The following is a 22,440-nucleotide window of genomic DNA, read 5'->3' as shown; positions in this document are numbered from 1 at the left end:
TTTCTATCTAATAAATGCATGTTTTGTTTTATTTATGTTTGTTTTGTTTTATTTATGTCTGTTTTGTTTTGTTTATTTTCTATCTAATAAATGTTTGTTTTGTTTTATTTATGTTTGTTTTGTTTTTTAAATTTCTATCTAATAAATGTTTGTTTTGTTTTATTTATGTTTGTTTTGTTTTATTTATGTTTGTTTGTTTTGTTTATTTTCTATCTAATAAATGTATGTTTTGTTATATTTATGTTTGTTTTGTTTTGTTTATTTTCTATCTAATAAATGTTTGTTTTGTTTATTTTCTATCTAATAAATGTTTGTTTTGTTTTATTTATGTATGTTTTGTTTTATTTATGTTTGTTTGTTTTGTTTATTTTCTATCTAATAAATGTTTGTTTTGTTTTATTTATGTTTGTTTTGTTTGATTTTCTATCTAATAAATGCTTGTTTTGTTATATTTATGTTTGTTTTGTTATATTTATGTTTGTTTTGTTTATTTTCTATCTAATAAATGCTTGTTTTGTTATATTTATGTTTGTTTTGTTATATTTATGTTTGTTTTGTTTATTTTCTATCTAATAAATGCTTGTTTTGTTTTATTTATGTTTGTTTTGTTATATTTATGTTTGTTTTGTTTATTTTCTATCTAATAAATGCTTGTTTTGTTATATTTATGTTTGTTTTGTTATATTTATGTTTGTTTCGTTTATTTTCTATCTAATAAATGTATGTTTTGTTTTATTTATGTTTGTTTTGTTTATTTTCTATCTAATAAATGCTTGTTCTGTTATATTTATGTTTGTTTTGTTATATTTATGTTTGTTTTGTTTATTTTCTATCTAATAAATGTATGTTTTGTTTTATTTATGTTTGTTTTGTTTATTTTCTATCTAATAAATGCTTGTTTTGTTATATTTATGTTTGTTTTGTTATATTTATGTTTGTTTTGTTTATTTTCTATCTAATAAATGCTTGTTTTGTTTTATTTATGTTTGTTTTGTTATATTTATGTTTGTTTTGTTTATTTTCTATCTAATAAATGTATGTTTTGTTTTATTTATTTTTTGAACTATTTAAATATTTATGTCACATGACATAAATGTAGATATTAATTGTATCCAGTGAACATTTAGAATATTGTCTATTTGTTTCGGAGGTCTAGTCAAGGAGAGTTGTTTGTGCTCATCTGAGTCAGATTCAACCTTGAAGAGTCCACCTTATTTTTAGGTAGTTTTAAAGTAATCAACACATTGTTATGTGCACAAACATCTTAGTTTGATGTGAATCAGGGACACTGATTGGACTATTCCAATTCTAAATCAGCGCTGGTTCAAAATAAAGGTCATATTTGGAGCTGAACTTGAGATTACATAAAAGGGTAGAACAGATTTTTGAACAGCTATTAAATAATGTTTATTATATATATCTGTGACATTTGACAAGAATATTAAAATAGAACCTGAAACATGTTGATACTTTGATAGATAAAAATGAAATGAATGGAGTTTTACGTCCTACTTTTGATACTTTGTTTGATGTATTGAACACTATTTTAACAGTGAAAATGATTTGTTATAGTATATATATATATATATTACTAAATTATTTGTTGTTGAATTTTATTTATTAATATTTTCCTATTGAATCTCAAGGTTTATTATGGTACTGGAATTTTTGATTATTTTGTTGTTGTTTATTTTTGTTTTTTACAATTTGCTAAAACCATGATTGTGTGATATGATGTTTGTGCAATATCTTTAATTTAAATATACTTCTTTTTTATTGAATAGAATTGTTTTTTTTTTACCTAAATACTAATTTAGATTAGTGACTGCTAAAGACAGGCATCAGTGTTATGCACAGACAACTTTAGTCATTGTTGTGATTTAAGTCAATGCACTCTCTCATACACAAGCCTTGATTCATCTTGGATAGATTTGTCAATGAGTCTACAGTCCGAAAATTAATCCTTCAATATTTTATCTTAAAAATATGGTATTAAAGGTATTGTAAAGAGTGTTTTTATACAAAATTATCAATTTGCACCTCTCTAAATTTCTGTCAGATCTGTGGGTCTTGTAATTCCTCTAACTTGGTGTCTTATGACATAATTATTGCAGAGCTGCTAATTAATTACAAACAGATTTGTGTGATAGTAATGTCATATACATTTATATAATAACAGGAACCACAGACATCTGATAAAAAATTTGAATGATGCACACAGATGTCATAAATGGCTCTGACACATGAGCACATAAAATAGATACAAAACCCCATTAACAATATAATAGTGAGCCCTTGAAAGATATAATTCTGGATTGATCCTTCAAAAGTTGACTAAGTCATATGATTGAAGTTCTTTTATTATTTCTAAACTATGCAGAGATTTCAAGGCCAAAAACACATCTTTAGAAACTATTAGGTACTAGTCTCAAACAATTATTTCATTATAGTGCAAGTGGTACATATTGTGACTGGATAATAGAAAACTACAGACTGGTTAATCTGATAGGCTGTGAAAGTGAAAGAAGAGGAAGCTTTGTTTAGTAAGCTGTAAAAAAGCAGTCATGAAGACTATAGTAATTTTAACTGTGAATATTTTATATTTCTATACTGTATATACCTTACAATGTTTAGATTCCACAGGAAAACCTGTAGATTGGTATGTTGAATATTTTACAGTCATTACCAATATGAATAGGCCTAAGCTATCACATGTAGGCCTTACTTGTGGACAGGATGACCATTGAGACTCTGTCTCACATGGAAAGGAAATATATTGAAAAAGAAAGCGAAACTTCTAGTTTGAAGTATATTTGAAGGGATGGTGCTATTTTCTTTTGGTGAAATTATAAGCTAGCCTATAATAAGTCCGAGATGATTATGACATGACCACTGTCATTTCTCTCATTCACAAGAACCCAGTAGCAATAGAGTAGATTATATTGTATGAACCTGATATTCCAACATACTTAAAGAGACAGATTCGTGGGGTTGATTTGGGTCTTGAATATTTGTAAATAGTCTTCCGAAGTACAAGAAATGTACAAAAATTTAATAATTTCTTCAAAAATAACTCAAACTAGGAATTTCTTTATTTCTATAGATGTCTCAAGAAAAGACAAGTCGTCATTTTAACTTTCAAACATGGATTATTCTGGACACACATGGATTTGAAAGCTCACATTTCAACGATGAGCTGTAAACAGTATTACTGATTAGCTTAGATGGAAAAAAAATTCGTTTGATCAAACAAATGGTGACTTGTCCCTTTAAAAATGGCGACTTGTCTCTTTAAAAATGACAAGTGAAATTAGATTGACAGACGAAGCTGGGAGAACTGTATCATCATTTCCTGTAAGCAGGAAGTTAAGATAGCTATAAAAGAGTTTAATATGACTAATATATCTAAGTTTCAATAGGCAACTGTCATGTGACGAGTGGGTTATATCATCAAAGGATTTTGAGTCATAGTTAACCTTTAGTTCAATGACATTTCTACTTAAAACCACTTTCTATTGAAATCAATTATCAAAAAATATCATTTACAGGGCTGTAAAGTAACATGTATTCGGTATGATGAAAGAAAGAAAGGCAGATATTTCTTCCCTGTGGATACATGTATGTTCAGCAGGTCCTAAAAATCATGTTTTATTAACCCAATCTACAGAATAGTTGCTCTAAAACTAATAAATGCCTCTATAAATGTTTCATACGTGATCATTTTTCATGACTCCATAAATTCAAATAAAAAATGAAAAAAGTTGAAGAAAGTTAGTATATTGTGTCTTTGTTCAACTCCACAATATCAATCTGTCAAGATGGTCTGATTTAAATAATGAAAATTGATCAGTTTACACAATACACATACATAGTTTATAAAACCTCTTTATTATCACCATTAGTATTACCATTATAATATTTTAGCTATTGAAGACTTTGTCAGACATTTGCATTTTCTTGTCAGTATTCGCCAACATAAAAGAGCCAAATGAATTGGTCTGTGATACATGTTGAAAGCCTACATCAGACTGACCTCTGAAAGCACTAGCCATGATCTCAGAAGTTTTCTTACCTTAAAGAGGATATAAACCCATGGCACTCAATCACCTGTCTGCAGATGAGAATCCAAGTGACTACCGACTGAGTTTTGCAACCTTGGATTAATGTAATGATTATTTTGTATATTTGAAGGTTTATTATATATAAAATACCCAAAATAAGGAAGAGTAAAAATTCATTGGTAAAAGAAGGTTATGGATTTTATTATATGGATGTCAATACTCCAAAGTTTGAACTATCTCAATATGGTATAGACACTACTAAACATGCCTTATACTATACATTACAACAGATATATGGTGCCAAGGTAAGATATACACCTACTAACCCTTATAAACTAGTTTCAAGACTGACGTTTGTAAACTAGGTTAGATATTCCAAAAAAGCAATATTAACTATGTGAACTCTCTAACGAGAATTCTGAGTGCACAAACCCAGTCACAGCTCAGTGTTTGATTGATTTCTGTTATTTTATTTGGATAAAGTATTATACTATATATCTATTACAGCCATCATCAATATTATATGGGATGTACAATGACCAAACACCCAATAAAAAGATCCATGAAGCTAATGGCCATTCTAAAGGTATTTTTATCTTATCACCTTTTGTCAAGATCCAAAATTTGGTTAATTTTTAAAATTCTTGTGTTTGTCTTGTCAAATGTTGACTTATATTTGCTTTGTGACTCTAGAAAGAAATTTCTGAAGTGATGGCAAAAATAAGAAGAAAGAAAAGTTCCCCAGAGTTATCCTTGTTGAAAAATAACAGAACACAATATATGGTATTTCACTGATGATGACCCTGTGATTTATTGAAATGTTGTGTACAATAAACTCAGGAGTAGTATACCTATAATTGTTTGGCTATTTAATGTGATCTTTACTCCTAAATGTCACTTAAGGATAAGTGTTAAAAAAAAAAGTGTTTTTCTGTCTATGTTGTAGGAGTGGTAGCGTTTGATGATCAACAAGGTTATTGGTTAGTTCACAGTACCCCCCATTTTCCACCGTATATACATGATGGTTACAGCTGGCCAGAAAGTGCTAGAGTGTATGGTCAGATCTTTCTCTGTGTTACTTATGATAGTTATCCTAATATAGACCAGATTGGTTAGTTTTTGTTTTATGTTTTACCTTTTTAACCAGATTAGTGAGATGGATATATTGAAATATAAATTTAATAAGAAAATTAGGTCCATGAAACTCCAATACAAGAGAAAATTGAAATATACTGGTGAATAACTAATATAATGAAATAATAGATAATTCAATATTTTGAGATTCAAAATTGATCATATCTCTAGCCATGACACATGTCTATGATTACTTGCCTCGTTTTCTCAAGTTATGATAAATATTACTTCTTTTTACTAAGTTTATTCTCTTTTATCTCAATAATTGTCTATATTTTTAGGTACCCAGTTTTTGTATAATTACCCTGATTTTTATAACTACTCCATACCTATTAAGATGAGGAAGAAATACCCAAATATGTATTCCGCCCTGTCTGGTAAAAAAGAGAAATTTCCACATCATAGCAGTATTATCAATTTAATATCATCTTACAGTACAACATTTACTAGCTTTGCTAAGGATAAAAAATTTGGGCAAGGTAAGAAAATTTCGTGCAATGTCTAAATTCCTACCAGACTAAATAATGCAAGAACTATATAAATATAATATGTATGTGCATGTATAAGTATGTATATAAGTTAATATGTATATTATGTAAAAAAAAAAAAATGTATTTTGGCACATATTAATAAAGACATATTTAAAAAAAAAATGAATAAAAAATTTTGCTATGTAAAGATTTGACTTATATTTGTAATTTGGAGTAACATAGGGTTATTCATGACACTTTTATTTTATTTTCTGATAATAAAATCATGTGTTATTAATAAAAAAAAAATTATATGAAATGAAATGTTATATTTTATAGATCTATACCATGATCTAGTAGCACCATTTTATAAATCTGATATGAGAACAGAAACCTGGGAGAATGGGAAGGGTCAAATGGGCTCTAACTGTAGTCAATATAAGGTTAGTTACTACTTTTTTCTCCAGCTTTTTTAACACATAAAAATGGGCCAAATTTGTTTATGTTACATCTCTCTATGTGGATGTATATAAGCCCATTCCTACTGCCTTGTAAATGTTACATTTTTAACTGAATTTGATCAAATTTGGTATTGAATATTAACCTCTGAATATTAACCTGTGATCTTAGATAGTGAAAATATTAAGCTCTTTGAAATTTCAACCAATTTCCTTTGTTTTTATTCACTATCTTTTGAAGATAAGTGCAACACAATTTTTGTATTAGAATAATGAATGTCTATTTTATATAGGTATTGAATGTAGCATTAGTGGGTATGACTGATGTCATCCAGTTTGAAGATACCAAAGACCATAGTAAATGGGGTATTACTGATTCAGGATATGTGTGTATTGGAGATATCAACAGAGAGGTTAGAATTTTAGTTATTATCTATCACTGCACATTTTTTTTGAACGTGAACGCAGATACCTAGTTTGATAATAAACTGTATTAGAAATGATAAAGAAATATGTCTTTTTACTCGTAGTTTTTAGAATTTTGAATACCAGTTTTATTCTATCCAACAAGTTAATAGAATCATTATGTTTATGTTTCGAATCATCACTGGAACCTAGATATGTTTTAATATCATGGACCAATACCAGGCATAATGGTGTGAATAGAGATTTTGAAGGAGTTTCATCTTTTGATGATGTCACCATCTCCCAGTCTGAAACTTGCAAATTCCCTTTCTTATGAAATAAACGAAAGTTTCCATTCAATCCAAGTCTTCGATAGCTAAAATATTATAATACTAATACTAATGCTGATCATAAAGTGGTTTTATAAACTTTGTATGTGTATTGTGTAAACTGATCAATTTTCACTATTTAAATCAGACTTCTAAAATATTTCACGACGTCTCTATCACAAAACTCCTTAGAAATATTTTTGAATGACCATGGAAAAGGCTTATTTAAAAGGGCATTGCAAAAACGAAAATCAGAATGGTGCAAATTGTTGCCATCTGTTCCCATGATACACTTAAAAAAATTTAGAAAACCTTACAAGACTTATTTTTCATAAACATAATCATTTCATTTTCAGTCATCTCAGTTTCGAAGAAATGGTGGAACAGTATGTTTTAATAACCATAATGTTTGGAAAACCTTCAACTCTTTAATATTACATGTTGAGAATTGTAATTCCTTTCCATAGTTTTTATGATATTGTATCAAGATCAGATCCTGAGTACAGATTGACAGGCCTGTCTTCCATTCTGCCCCTTATAAACATGACTGAAATCAAACTACTTACTTCTGGTATTGATTTTACAATGTCAGTAATTTGTATATATTTATATATAGATCTTGTATTTTTATATTTCACTTTAAACATTCCTTTTTATTGTTTTATGCTTTACATTTTGCTCAATAAAATATTTTGATATTAGTCTGTCACTACCTTATAATGATCATATTTCCATGACCATATATCTGTGACCATTTTAACATCATCATATTGATACCATCTTGACATTAACATTACCAAATTACCATGACCAAAATTTTGTGACCATATTACCATGACCAAATTACCATGACCGTATTACCATGACCATATTATTGTAACCAAATTACCATAACCAAATTATTGTGACCAAATTACCATGACCAAAATATTGTAACCATATTACCATGACCATATTATTGTGACCAAATTAACATGACCAAGTTACCATGACCGTATCACCATGACCATATTATTGTAACCAAATTACCATAACCAAATTATTGTGACCAAATTACCATGACCAAAATATTGTAACCATATTACCATGACCATATTATTGTGCCCAAATTACCATGTCCGTATTATGGTGACCATATTACCATGACCATATTATTGTGACCATATTACCATGACCAAAATATTGTGATCAAATTACCATGAGTATTAGGTTACCTTTGTCCCATTACCACGACCATATTAGGCTACTGTGACCATTAAACTACTGAGCCACAATTACCACGACCCCATTAGGCTACCGTTACCATAAGGCTAGTGTTCCCCAACTACTGTGAACCAATAACCACAACCGAATTAGGCTACTGTGACCATATTATATTACTGTGAACCAATAACCACAACCGTATTTGGCTACCGTGACCTTAAGGCTACTGTTCCCCAACTACCACGACCACATTAGCCTACTGTGACCAAAAAAACACATTTACCACAACCAGATTAGGCTACTACCATCATATTAGGTTACTATGAAGTGACCATATTAAAGTGATCAATTATCCATAACCATAACCATAACCCAATTGACCTTGTGAACAACACCTTTTTGATTTTTTGTTGTTGTGTTATTTCAAATGTCAAGTTGAACAAAGCTCAATTTGTGATTCTTTGAATCACAGATGGGGGTATCACAGAACTGTCCAGTCAGGCCACTGGCACAGGCAATTCATTACAACAGGCAATTTGAATGTCCTCTCCCATTGTGCATCCATCGACAGTTGGAAATCGAAAAAGAGCAGGCTAATGCCACTGTCCTGACAAAATTTCCCTCATTGCTCCCTGCAAGGCGTTGCCCGTCTTCATTGGCCCACATGGTACAGAAAAGTAAGATATTTTCCAATTGTGAAAAATTGCAAAATTACTTTTAACGTTATTTTGTTGTAAGGCCCATGTCTATGACGTCACAATACCTTTCCCTCACATTATAGCGTTAAGGTTTTCAAGATGACTTCCGAAGTTGGAAACTCGGTAAGCTGGCCTGATTATGAAGAAACAAGTGGTAAGTATAGTAAAAAGGTGTGGTTTACAATTCTTTCTATTATATAACACACCGTGCACAAATTGGAGCGAAATCTAAGGAAGGAATTTTAGATATTTATCTTAATTGAATTTATTTTTCTTAGAAGCGTAGCTAATAAGACCTTCTGATTTTCAAATATATCAAAAGTTAGCGAGATTGACTTAGGAAGCTTGTACGGGGCCAAGTTCTGACAAGGATGGGATTGAACAGAGTGGTGGTCATGGTATGGGACCCCTTTCCAAAGTGCCAGATTGGTCAGAGCTTTTTTTTTTTTTTGAAGGACGGATAGAGTGCGGATTGGGCATGTATAGAAACCCTGAACAACATGGATGATGGTCATAGTGGCGGAACCATTTCAGAATGCCGTTTGGGAAATCCTGCCATATATTTTGGCGGGAAAGCCCTGAACTTAGTGCAGATAGAGGCACTGGGTCAAAAGCAAACTTAGTAAAAAAAAACTTACCCCATCCATTTTAGTTTTTAACGTGATTTTCTTTTGTAGAAGAGTACAGCAACAGATTTCAAAATAACTTGGACAGATGGAAAACACGGGATTCATTATTAGAAGTTCCACAGGTTTATCAAGAATATGATTTTGATGCCACCCTTGAATATTGGAAAGATCATGACAGTAAGAGGAGAAGAGCTAAAGCCCCACATCGTCATTCTATTCATAGAAGAAAGTCAAGTGTTAAGTGTAAGAAAGTTTAACGTATTGTAACCTCTCACAGTGGCTCAACTAAATGAGTGAGGGCTCGGAAAAGTTTCTATGTTCTCTCATTCATTTTTGTCTGGGGGTAGGGGCTCGTGGTTCAACCAGTCCTTATAGTAGTTGAGCCACTGACCTCACGTCTCGTTTCTAAGTCTTCGTGTTAAATAGTTCCTTAATGAAAACATGTTTAGAACTTAGATATTTCGTTTAAACGGTAAGATCCACTGCAAGCATTCCGATGTCTTAATTACATGACGAAAAGGCTATGGGCAACTAAACTGAGGTTCCTCTTATTGTATAGCATTATGACCCACAAGACCATACGTCTGTCTAGCCTAAATGAATTGATAAGCTGGTACCTCAAAAAAATTAATGAATTTTATAGAAAATGGTTAAATGCAGCAAATGTGTATTTCTTTCAGCTGATGCTCATGGCCTGGGCGCACCTCTATCACACCAGGTAGTGGAAGTGTTACATGATCACGAGAGTCACCAGTACAGCTCCGAATCGCCCTGTGAGTACATCCCACAAGCTCTGCCATTACACAGATCGGATGAGGAGTTTTATGATGGGGACTTTGAAGAATTTCAAGAAGAACAAACCAGATTTAAATGGAACTGGATTCGCGCAGTCATCGTTGGAGGCGTGACTCTTGCTGGTGCAATTGGTATTCCTATAGGTAAGTACACATTTTACACTGGATGGATCTTATGAGCATGTGTTTGTCTCTCAATTCAGATTCTCTTGAAACTACTTGGTGGATTTCTGATTTCGCAGAAGCTGATATTGCAGACTAGGTAGCTATTGGTGTAACTAGAAGGGGATGTACGTAAAATCTTGAGTTAGACTCATTTGAGTCAGATAAGTCCTTTTCAATTTAGACTATATTTATGATATGTAAGGGTGACTTTATTATACAGCCTACCAGTATGTCATGGTTTACTACTACCCAGAAGAAGAAGATTGTAACTGTATCAATGATGGACTCTGGAAGTTTGTCACCAGGACCCTCTTCAACATGCGGGAACCTGTTAGAAAACCATTCTTGGGATTCCTTTAAGCATTAAGTTCTCACAATTCGAGATATTTAGTGAGTGGCGTACTCGTGAAATATCTGCCTCACGTGGATATAATTATTAGGGTTGTGATTTAAATTTTTTAAAACCGGGAAATTAAGGGGAATTGAATTCTCATGTGTTTGGATCATGAAACTATCTTATGGGCTTATTTTAAGGAAACGGATCTTTGTTTTGTGTACTGTATGTAATAGAGGACACATGTATTTATAATAATCTTCAATATTTGAAAAAGTTTTACCAAATTGTAAATCGCTTAAAGCTAAAACATGAATTGTAAAATGTATAAAACTAGAGCATGAATTGTAAAATGTATAAAGCTAGAGAATGAACTGTGAGTTTTATAAATCTAGAGAATGAACTGTGAGTTTTATAAAGCTATAGAGAATGAATTGTAAGATGTATAAAGCTAGAGAATGAACTGTGAGTTTTATAAAGCTATAGATAGAGAATGAATTGTAAAATGTATAAAGCTAGAGAATGAACTGTGAGTTTTATAAATCTAGAGCATGAGTTGTAAAATGTATAAAGCTAGAGCATGAACTGTAAGTTTTATAAACCTAGAGCATGAATTGTAAGTTTTATAAAGCTAGAGCATGAATTGTAAAATGTATAAAGCTAGAGAATGAACTGTAAGTTTTATAAACCTAGAGCATGAATTGTAAGTTTTATAAAGCTAGAGCATGAATTGTAAGTTTTATAAACCTAGAGCATGAATTGTAAGTTTTATAAACCTAGAGCATGAACTGTAAGTTTCATAACGCTAGAGCATGAATTGTAAGTTTTATAAAGCTAGAGCATGAACTGTAAGTTACATAAAGCTAGAGCATGAATTGTAAGTTTTATAAAGCTAGAGCATGAATTGTAAGTTTTATAAAGCTAGAGCATGAATTGTAAGTTTTATAAAGCTAGAGCATGAACTGTAAGTTACATAACGCTAGAGCATGAACTGTAAGTTTTATAAAGCTAGAGCATGAACTGTAAGTTTTATAACACTAGAGCAGGAATTGTAAAATTTATAAAACTAGAGCATGAACTGTAAGTTTCATAACGCTAGAGCATGAACTGTAAGTTTTATAAAGCTAGAGCATGAACTGTAAGTTTTATAAAGCTAGAGCATGAACTGTAAGTTTTATAAAGCTAGAGCATGAACTGTAAGTTTCATAACGCTAGAGCATGAACTGTAAGTTTTATAAAACTAGAGCATGAACTGTAAGTTTCATAACGCTAGAGCATGAACTGTAAGTTTTATAAAGCTAGAGCATGAACTGTAAGTTTTATAAAGCTAGAGCATGAACTGTAAGTTTTATAAAGCTAGAGCATGAACTGTAAGTTTTATAAAGCTAGAGCATGAACTGTAAAATATATAAAGCTATAGATAGAGAATGAATTGAAGTTTTATAAAGGCAAATGTATACATTGTACAATGAATTAATTGTAAATTAGATAAAGATTAAAGGAAAAATGATTAATTTAATGACCCTTATGAGACCATATATGTCATGTACATTGATGAGTAATACTATGAAGAGATAATTATATTATGAGCTGAATTTGCTGTAAAATTTATTTCAATATACAATTATATACAAAACATATACATAACAAAACAGTCTTTTACACATACACATCATATAAACACGTTGTATAAACAAGAATTAATTTTGACAATACACACATGGCATAGAATGAAATGACCTAAGTTTAATGGAATCACAATTCCAACACAATTTCTCAATTTTGTCATTTGGAATGCAAAAGCAAGAAATTCTCTTTGCTTTGTTGTAAGAAATTCTCTTTGCTTTGTTGTAAGAAATTCTCTTTGCTTTGCTGTAAGAAATTCTCTTTGCTTTGCTGTAAGAAATTCTCTTTGCTTTGCTGTAAGAAATTCTCTTTGCTTTGCTGTAAGAAATTCTCTTTGCTTAGCTGTAAAACATACCTTTCAATTGTACAAAAAATAAACTTTATAAGTCATAATATAAATATGTGACCAAAAATCTCTTAATGTTATCAAAATTGTCTATTAAGCTTCACAACCATGTATTTTGGTGCTGTAGTTGGACACGACTGGTAAAATAGAGCTCACATCCCAAACCCTTACAAGTACAATTTTTAGTTTCTACTCTATCATTTCTTTTTTAAAACAGTAATTGTGAACTTGGCCAGTCTTTTATAAACTCTTCACTCTAAACTTGAACCATAATATTGATGCCTTTTCGAAACCTATTTTCTAATTCCTACAGTCATCAGCTGTTTTTCTGACGTTTCCAGAATTTTTTAACATCGTCATGACCAGATTTAGTGACAACCATAACTCTCTTGGTTGCATTCTCCCACACCAATACTCCTAAATCCTAAAAATGGAGTTCAGAAAGAAAAATTAGTTGTTAACTCTAACACTTTGTATAACATCCACCTTCTAGCATTAAAGTACTTGACACTAGCTCATTATATAATGCTGTTAGCAAGTGGTACATGTTTACCTTAACTCAAATCAAATCTCAAATGACATGAAGTGACATAATATAATTCAACAATGTTGCAATATTGCATAGCAGCAAAAAGTGCAATAAATGGACATATTGCTATTGCGCTCCAGGATTATTAGCACACATAATGACATAGTCGAACAACTATCAACTGAAATTAATATGAAGAACAACATTGGAATTATTCAATATTTTATTTTGTTTGTTCACATGTATTATGAATCTTCTTCTTCTTCAACAACAGTGCCACGTTTTGATGAAGGTAAACTTTCATAGTAGGTCCTATACTCAGGTGGGATGACTCTATTGCGGAGAAGGCTAAGGAGGTCATCTTTTTTTTCCTTGGTAATTGGAAGGCGTGTAGTATAAAGAGATGCGATAGGTAGACTTTGAATAGATCTTCGTCTGCCACGATCTGCTTGCACAATGATTTGCATGAACTCGGGACTGGTGATTTCATATTTGTATTGAATGATGTATGGAACAGCCTTTTCAAACCTCAGCCATTTGATGTTGAGCCAATTCACCACATCACCATCGGTGTTCTTTGTTCTGTTTTTAATAATCATCCCTGTTACTTCCTTGATGTTCAGGAAATCCTTGTGATGCATGATTTTGACGTCATACGGACCAGGCCTTTTTCTCGCCCCCTTTATGAGAATTTCCCATTCGCGCGTCGTGTAAACTTTCTGGTGTTTGCGAGAACCATCAATTGTGGCATGCATGGAATCTACTTCTAAGTAACTGTGCCCAGATTCCATGTACTTCAGATCTATAATTTCCAGATTTGTCAATGATTGGACGGCGTATAGCATAGCACCAGCCATGAATTGATTTCTATTTTGGCCCCCACAAGTGTCTGAAAAGCTTGAAAAGTGATGGACGGAAGTTGGTAAATTTCTGAGGTAATGAAGCACATTTGTCGCTATCTCGTTCGCCCCTCTACCACCCTCTGTTTCATCCCAAAGGTAGCACTGACCATGAGCTGTAGCAGCATCATAGATTGTGAAATTGTATACCGCAAGTTTTCGTTTATAATAAATTTGGGCATCACCAGCATGTGGTGTGGTTAAGACAGCTTCAAGATCGAATGTAACGGCATGGTATTGATCATCGATCTTTGCTAGAGTTTTGTCTTTTGTCTTCTCGGCATCTGCTTCTGCCTCTCGTTTTTTATGCTGCTCCCAATTCTCACGAAGCATTTCCTTGTCTTCAGCTGAAGCTGATTCATAAGCATTGCATACAGTACATTGGTCTTTCTTCGGACAAAAGTTTCTCAGATTGAACTCTGTGACAAATACCTCTCTGTAGCGACTTTCTTTAATCGGGTTTTCGAAAGAGGTTTCAAGACAATGCAGTTTGTAGAGCCGGTACATTTGCTTAACATTTAATTCTGGAGATAAGTATTGAATACTAGTATCTTTACGGCAATAATGTGCTTCGATTCTAGGGAACGAATTAATGTGGTCTCGAACATGTTGCAACCTCTCTTCAGATGTTTTGTTTGGCGGAACTTTACCAATGCGTAGGTCCTTGCCAATATATGCACCAGATTCACCTTTGCCGAGTAAAGCACCAGAGATAATGCTCGTACTTATGGCCAGCGTTTTACAGAAGAAATCTTTACATACGCGCTTCTTCTCTTTGTTAATTGCTAGGTTATAAGTATAAGATTTATCTTTGCGTTTTTTCTCGATGTTTTTGCGACTTCGATGACGACTAACTTCTTTTTCAGTTACCATGGACACTATAAATTCCTTTTGCTGTGCGGCATTTGCAAGGAAATAATACTCACTACAAATTGTCGTTCGCGCCTCCTCTGTAAAGTTGTGAGCACACTTAAAGCGGCATCCAGTTCGAAAACACTTTGCCACTAAGGGTTTCCTTTCGGAAACTAAATTTCCTTTTCTCGTAACATACTCGGTTCCAGCACTCCTACTCTGCTTACGAATATTGCGTTTCCACAAATTAGATTGACGTTTTCGTTTTCTTCCACGGGTTGGTTCATTATCAGCAGTATGATCAGGAACTGCTACACCATCTCTAACAGGGTCTGCAATAACATCGGTAACAGGAATAACATCAACACGTTGACTGGAAACATCCACATCAGTAACATTAGGGGCCAGAATGACATGATCTGAAACAACAGGGATGGCAACATCAGCTACGAAAGGACCAGGGATAGCATCAAGAACATCAGGACCATCAACATTTGGATCGTTTCTTGTTGGTTCGTCATTGTCATCTGAATAACTCATTGAATCGCCTTCAGGTTGATAATCTGGATCATCAGGCTCCACGTCAGATTCATCACTATTGGTATTACTATCGGTATCACCCTGCTCTTGACTTGACCGAATTTCTTCACACCTCTTAACAATAGATTGGATTGCACTGCTACCATCGTTTCCTTCGAGTTCTATAACCCCATCATCATCAGGTGAATCTTCTACTAATGTTTCACTTATGCAGGCTACAACTTCCTCAACATCTAATGTCTTTTTAAATCGATTAAGTGCCATGATTCCCTGAAAAACGAATAATTTTGAGATTTTACTATAGTTTTGTGTCTTAGATAAGACAGTTTACAGGTCCAAGAAAAGGAAAAGTGTGGCCATGCCCGGTCTTAAATGAAAGCTCTCAATAAATAATTTGCAGTCATTAGTTAGCCTTAATAATCATTCAGAACCTTACACCCCCACCCCCCCCCCCCTTTTTCTTCAAATGTGCACATCTAGTTGAAAGCCTTATTCAGGGTTTGTTACAGCAGGGATGACGTGCATAGTTGTAAATAGGTAGGAATTACAGTAGGCTACCTACTATGGGGAAAGAACTCAGAAATCCTTAAATTACTTTCGTGCGACAATACACAGAACTAAATAGCAAGCTTAATTTATCTCAACATTGATACACACAACTTGTATAAATAATAAAAGTAATTACCTTAAATGACTTGGTTTAACTTGGCATTTAAGTCGAAATTCAATTTTTGTAGTTTACAAACAAGCACATGGTCTGAATGTGACCTTGAACTGGTCAACAGGGTAAACAGCAATTGCAATCGATATTGACCATGTAAACAAGTGCACAAGAAACATAGTTGTACAAAATATACAATCATAAAAGTACATAATCTGGACATGTCACAATTGTGCTCCAAACAATACAGTACAGCTGGATAGCAAATATCACATGTCCGGACATATCACTTTTGAGCACCAAGTGATCCTGTTTTGGAGGACATGGCACATATGGAAATTGTACTTTTCTACTCAAACAAAGCAGGTTAGAGATATAAGATTTGTGCCCCAAGATAGAGTGTTTAAAATGGCGCATATTGGTAAAAAAAACTGAAATTTGAAATTTTGGACATATCACATTTGTGTTCTATACCCTCGATATATGCATCAAAGCTGAGGTCATTTTGATTATGCCAACACTTCAGTTTTGAAATTTGAGTCACTGTGACTCAATATATTGGTTCATTTACGTACATGTATATAAATGAATATATCATGAAATATTGGTGTTTATATGAATAATGAGTTAAAAGTAATATGATATATTATACAATACCTTGGCATAATCACTGAGTAATTCATAATCTGCTTGTGAATTAAACTGACTATATAAAACACCATCATTAAACTTTAACCTGTCTCTTTCTAACTCCCATAATCTAACTTGATCAGTTATAGTTGGTGGTAATACTGGAGTCTAAATAACAAATATTAACAAATAAATAACAATATATATTATGTTTTAATATCAACAAATAAATAACAAAATACAATTACACTTCAAATATGTCGAAATGAATATGGGCCAACTTCCTTTCAAACAGGATCTTTGGCAATACATGTATATTAATGCTGCTATTCTGAAATTATTTATTAAATCTTCTGATTTAAACTTTCTTTTTTGAACAACATATACAGACAAAGAAATTACCAAAAGAATGTTTGCACAACATGGTTATCACTAAATTATTCAAAAGAGATAAAACAGTTACTTACATCAGCTAACATTTTAGGGTGAGCATGAGACCGCAAAAAGTTTAAGATCTGTAACAAAAAAAAAAAGAAAGAAAAAAAGAGTCAAACCTACATGTGGTTAAATTTTGTGGGGTTGACAGTCTAACTTCAATATCAAGGCACATCTTGAGATGTGCTCAAATCCCTATCACAGTCTGAATTTCTATCATTGGGTCCTGTCATCTAACTAAAATTACTTTTTATCTATTTATCAAACACTCCTTAATTAAATTAGTTAAGATAGCCAATATACTCCATTCAAGTGACTGGTCAGGTGAATATCTGAACTGCATCTCAATTATTAACAATAATACACCAGATGTTAAAGAAGAAGAAGTTAAATCTAACCTGTTCAGCAGTAATACCTCTAATTAAAGCTTCTCGTACACTTGTTCTACTTAAATTACATACTACCATAGTGGGAAACCTACAAATATAATCACATAACCTACTGTACTGTAAATAACTGAAAAGATTATCCATACCAATTTCCACAATATTGAGGAAATACGACTTATGATTTTCACATGCTAACTGAGATTAGAACATATCTTTCTGAATATTCTGAAACATACAAATCTTACTGCTTGCATGTCCCTTATCCTCAATGCAGAAACAAAGCATTTTTCTCATTTCATTGGCAGAGTTGTGGCCTTCAGTTAACTTCATGGAATAATGAATAAGTATGAAACACACAGATAAAATAAAAACTATATTTACCTATATAACATATCACAGAATATAGCTAATAGAGCAATCTTTAACGGGGAATCTAAAAATAGATCAAAAATAGCATCAAATTTAAGATATTACTCTTAGATCTTTCTACAGTTGAAAAATCATGGCAGAGCAAATATCAGCTTAATATATGGTAGTTTATTTACAATATGAATTAAAAGATTTTAACAAAACTAACTCATTGAGTAACCACAGCAACATCAATTAATAAGTCTTACATTCAATGTGAGTGTTTGTCCAAGTAAATTAGTCCGGAACTGCCAATCAGTATTTGAGTAAATAAAGTAGTTCAGAACATCCAGTATTTACCTGTATAAGCGTAAACTCTATAATTAGTTTCCACTATAATAAACCCTGTTTTTTCCTGCCCTGTAGAAACGTTCGATAAACCAGACGCTAAGTTTATAGCCAGACACGTCGGGTAATATCGCTGAGATTTTCTCTGAAATACAGACATGGATAACTCAAGTCACCTTCTACATAACTGACTAGTTGACGAAATCTGAGAATAAAGTTGTTACACTTTTCTTAATGCGGCAATTAACACTATAATGATCATTGTAATAAAAATATTAAATAATAAAATTGAAGTTAAAGTTCTCAAACTACCTTGCGTTGATAAACTAAACCAAACTCTCGTAGATGTTGTAAAAATTTGAGTTGAGATTCACTCATACCATCTGTAGTATAATCCTGAAACATAAAATAAATTATTCATTAATTCAGTACTTGTATATGTCATTTCTTTGAATATGTAAAACATGTTTATACGGTAACAATATGAAAATTGCTTATCAAGCAATAAATATTCAATTATAAAGTTCTTCGACTTCAGTATTAAAATAAGCAGAGCAAGTTTGACTACTTTTTAGGATTTGTAATTACCATGGGATTTTCAAGATGCACAGCATTTAGAAAATTCCATCCTTTTTAAGTCTCCCATATAAAGAAATAAAACTATATCAGTAACATGCATCACCAGCAAGAGGAAAAGTTGCAATATATTATCTCAACCCATGCTGAGATCAAATCCAAGACCAGTTTAGACAGCAAATGGTTGAGATTTCACTGACAGCTCTCAATTAAAATATAATAAATAATAAATTCTACCTGTCCTAGTGTAGAGAAACTGAGTTGAAATAAAAATGATAAACATTCTACTAGATCCATTCCTCTATGCTATGGGACAAAAAAAAGGCTATTAAATATTACTAATTAATTAATTTAATCTTGATTTAGTTATTGATATATCGTGGTTTTACTGAGGGAGAACCTTTCATCCCATTTTAACTGCTGGTTTCATTTTTGTCTTCCTTACAAAATTCACAGACACTCTCATTCCACCTACATTTTTTTAACATCTAGGTTAGTAAACAAACATCTGACTGTCAGCTGATCCCTACAAAGGAAATTAAAAAAAAGTTGAAAGTTACCTCGACTGTTTCTAAATACTGTAACATAAAATACCAGACTTGAGATGCTGTATCCATGAGTAGAAACTGGAAACCTGCTGGTGTTATTGTTGGGTTAGGATCTGTGGCATCACTAGAATATTGTCAAAAATATATAAATACATAAACATAGAGAAATAGAGGTTTGGATCTGTGGCATGACTAGAATATTGTCATATATACATAATCATAACAGAGAACATAGTAATTATTCTATAGACATAAAACAATCATAAAAAGTAGAGAAACAGCAGGGCTTTACGACTTATTTGTCCATTTGGTTGTTTTAATAGTATTACGTTAAAATATATCACCAGTAATATTGTTCAGAATATATTGTCTTGATCAACAGTTATCTGATAGCAACTTTCATGTTGTGAATACCATGAAATTAGATCATTTTCATTATCATGATGGAGCTCTATATAAAATAACCAATAATAACCAAGAAAAACATACACTCTCATGAGACCACTGTTATTCAATACTTCTATAATATCTCTACTAACACCTTCTATACCTTCTGATGATCCCACCATAAAGTGTAATACACACTGTAAGTAGATAGCATAGTTATTTCAACTTGAGTTCTACGATTGACGTTGTTTTGGGGTTGAAAAGGTTTAAACATGCAACACATCACAGTTATGATCAATCAATTGAACACTTACCTCCCATCTTTCCTGAGCGTATTTATCTAAAAATAAAATGTCTTTAGCATATTTATCGACTGTAGTTGATCTGCCACCAATCCATGGTTTTCCTCTGAAATAACAAACAGAAATTGAAAATGTCTGTTCTAAAATGATAGACAAAACACTAAAAGGGAAACAGAAAGAAAATATGACTAAAAAAGATATGTTCCCTCCTATTTAATGGAGGATTTAAATTAACTTAAAAATTGCAATTAGCTTAGCTGTAAAACAAAAAAAAACCTAATCACTAGAAGGGAATTAGAATTTACTTCATTGAATCTACTGCTCATTTTGTTATCTGTACTGCATAAAGTGAATCAAAGATTACAAAATGATGTACATTATTATGATGAGCAAATAACTTTTCAGAAAATTGCTTTATAAAAAGCAGCCAATGCAGGGATGGCCATATGAGAAAGAATTGCAGGAAGAATCTTACCCTCCTAGTAAAGCAACTCTAGTATTATTTCTGAAAGTTTGATTCAATACCCATCCAGGTTGTCCACCAGGTATAGGCTGTTCATACCATACTCTTAATTCTGTTAATGCTTTACATGCATATCTATGGTCACTATATCACAGAAAATAGACATGAATGTCATTCAGGAAAAAGATATTACAGCTGAATTTTGGAAGTCACTGATGTTTAAAAATCAAAATAATATCATCATAATGCTTAATACTCCTTCAAAATTGATTGGCAGTACAAATTTAGATATAAGTTAACAAAAACAAAAACAGAATTCAATATATAATTCAAGAGGGTAACTACTGAGTATAAACCTTGTTGTGTTTTATTCAATATGAAACTTACTTAATGAATTTATTATTAACCCACTGTCCTATAACAGCCTGTGATACTGGTTGTTCAACAAATAATGTTCTCATCACATACTGACGTCCCAAATCAGGCAGTTCTCTACAAAAATACATAGGAATTTAAGGTTAGAAATAAAAGAAATGGTGATTTGTTTTCTATTTTTGTTATTGAAAGAACATTTTTAATGCTCAGCACCACTTTAAATAGGCTATGCTCTGTAAATAACTCTTTACAATCATTATTTCACATAGAAAATGAACAACTGTATTATTCGCAAATTGGTTGGTAAATCGAAATTTGCCAATTCACTTTTAAAGATAATTTGAATTGGCCTATAACTCTTATAACGGTACTGATAGTCTTAGAATAACTTTGCGTTGATAAAAAACATAACTTTTCCTAAGTTAACATTGAATAAAAACGCACTTCCCTCGAAAAAGTATTCAGTCACAGCCAAACATTTCCTAAGTAAGGGTTGGAAGAAATAAATCAACAGACTCAGCTGAAATTACATAAATTACTACTGTCACTATAACATTTCAATTTTTACCTAAAGACAGCTAAGCATGTAGCGGGGTGATTGTACAATCTATCCAGCACAGGACTCGGTAATGTCTTCAAATATGAATGTAAATCTTTACAATCTAACTTTCGCGGCGTGAAGGCAGCGGCCATATTTGAAATGTTCGATTTGTAAACATTAGTACTCGTAATTTCCAAAAGCACGAAACTTGCTATTGTGTTGTTTTAAAAAAAGGTAATGGTTCTTATTTGTAGAAATGAGAGCATTCGATTCACCGAGGAAGGGTTGAACGTAATTGATCTTTGTTTAAGTTTTAGATATTCCTTCGGGACCCGGCTGCAATTAGGTAGGTTTGGTCAACCGAACCAAGTTGACTATATCTACCCTTTTTTATCAAAGAGTTTATTTCAAGGGAAACTACTGTGTCACATCAGACTACAATTGATAATTAGCTGGTACCCTCTGGTAGAAAGTCTCGATTTATTGCCATATATTGTCCGCGAATGATCGTGTTTTTATATCAAAAGCAACAATACAGACATAATTGAACGGACAGTTCAATTCATCTATTTATCAAGACGTTTCCCGTAAATTTATTTACTTTTTGTCTATTAGGCCTATATACAGGGATGTATCTAGAGATAATGTCTGAGATGAATTTTGAGCACTTAGAGGTTCAGTTTTCATTTCAAATAAGACCTTTCAATATATAAATAAAGAAATAACACCAACTAGGTCTAAAAACTACTGAAGAGGCTTCTCTTCCCTTGTCAAAATACAAAAATCGTCTAGGAAGGTAATCAAATTGGATTATTGGAGTTCTCATTAATAACACTTCTAATGCCACAGCCAGTGTTTCCATGCTTCAAAACCAATACGTACTTATTCTAAAAATACTAAATTATATTTCGACATATAAATTATCATATGATATGTTTGTTTCTTGATATCCAGCCACTATCTTT

At 32.1% G+C, this 22,440-nt stretch overlaps 3 protein-coding genes across 3 annotated transcripts; 2 read left to right on the top strand and 1 right to left on the bottom strand.

Annotated features, from left to right (window-relative positions):
* Positions 1–2,520: 2,520 nt before the first annotated feature.
* LOTGIDRAFT_193211 (hypothetical protein) lies at positions 2,521–7,558 on the top strand. The gene is made up of 8 exons (XM_009062352.1): positions 2,521–2,659; positions 4,192–4,366; positions 4,569–4,647; positions 5,008–5,172; positions 5,477–5,674; positions 6,005–6,108; positions 6,417–6,536; positions 7,214–7,558. Exons 1-8 carry the CDS (start codon positions 2,565–2,567, stop codon positions 7,322–7,324), a joined length of 1,047 nt encoding a protein of 348 aa, XP_009060600.1. The 5' UTR covers positions 2,521–2,564; the 3' UTR covers positions 7,325–7,558.
* Positions 7,559–8,833: 1,275 nt separating this feature from the next.
* Positions 8,834–12,192, top strand: LOTGIDRAFT_234459 (hypothetical protein). The gene is made up of 4 exons (XM_009062351.1): positions 8,834–8,912; positions 9,436–9,630; positions 10,068–10,325; positions 10,567–12,192. Exons 1-4 carry the CDS (start codon positions 8,858–8,860, stop codon positions 10,704–10,706), a joined length of 648 nt encoding a protein of 215 aa, XP_009060599.1. The 5' UTR covers positions 8,834–8,857; the 3' UTR covers positions 10,707–12,192.
* A 776-nt stretch (positions 12,193–12,968) lies between these two features.
* LOTGIDRAFT_219068 (hypothetical protein) lies at positions 12,969–21,627 on the bottom strand (the record flags this gene model as incomplete). Its single annotated transcript, XM_009062350.1, has 14 exons — positions 12,969–13,076; positions 16,791–16,931; positions 17,231–17,278; positions 17,597–17,675; positions 17,969–18,020; positions 18,296–18,428; positions 18,596–18,679; positions 19,097–19,165; positions 19,420–19,531; positions 19,897–19,991; positions 20,109–20,202; positions 20,572–20,703; positions 20,947–21,051; positions 21,503–21,627. 14 exons carry the CDS (start codon positions 21,625–21,627, stop codon positions 12,969–12,971), a joined length of 1,377 nt encoding a protein of 458 aa, XP_009060598.1.
* Positions 21,628–22,440: the final 813 nt, after the last annotated feature.

Source organism: Lottia gigantea, assembly GCF_000327385.1.
Source record: "Lottia gigantea unplaced genomic scaffold LOTGIsca_51, whole genome shotgun sequence".
Taxonomy (NCBI): domain Eukaryota; kingdom Metazoa; phylum Mollusca; class Gastropoda; family Lottiidae; genus Lottia; species Lottia gigantea.
Note: the sequence above shows the minus strand (reverse complement) of the source record. Positions and strands in the feature narration are given on the sequence as shown.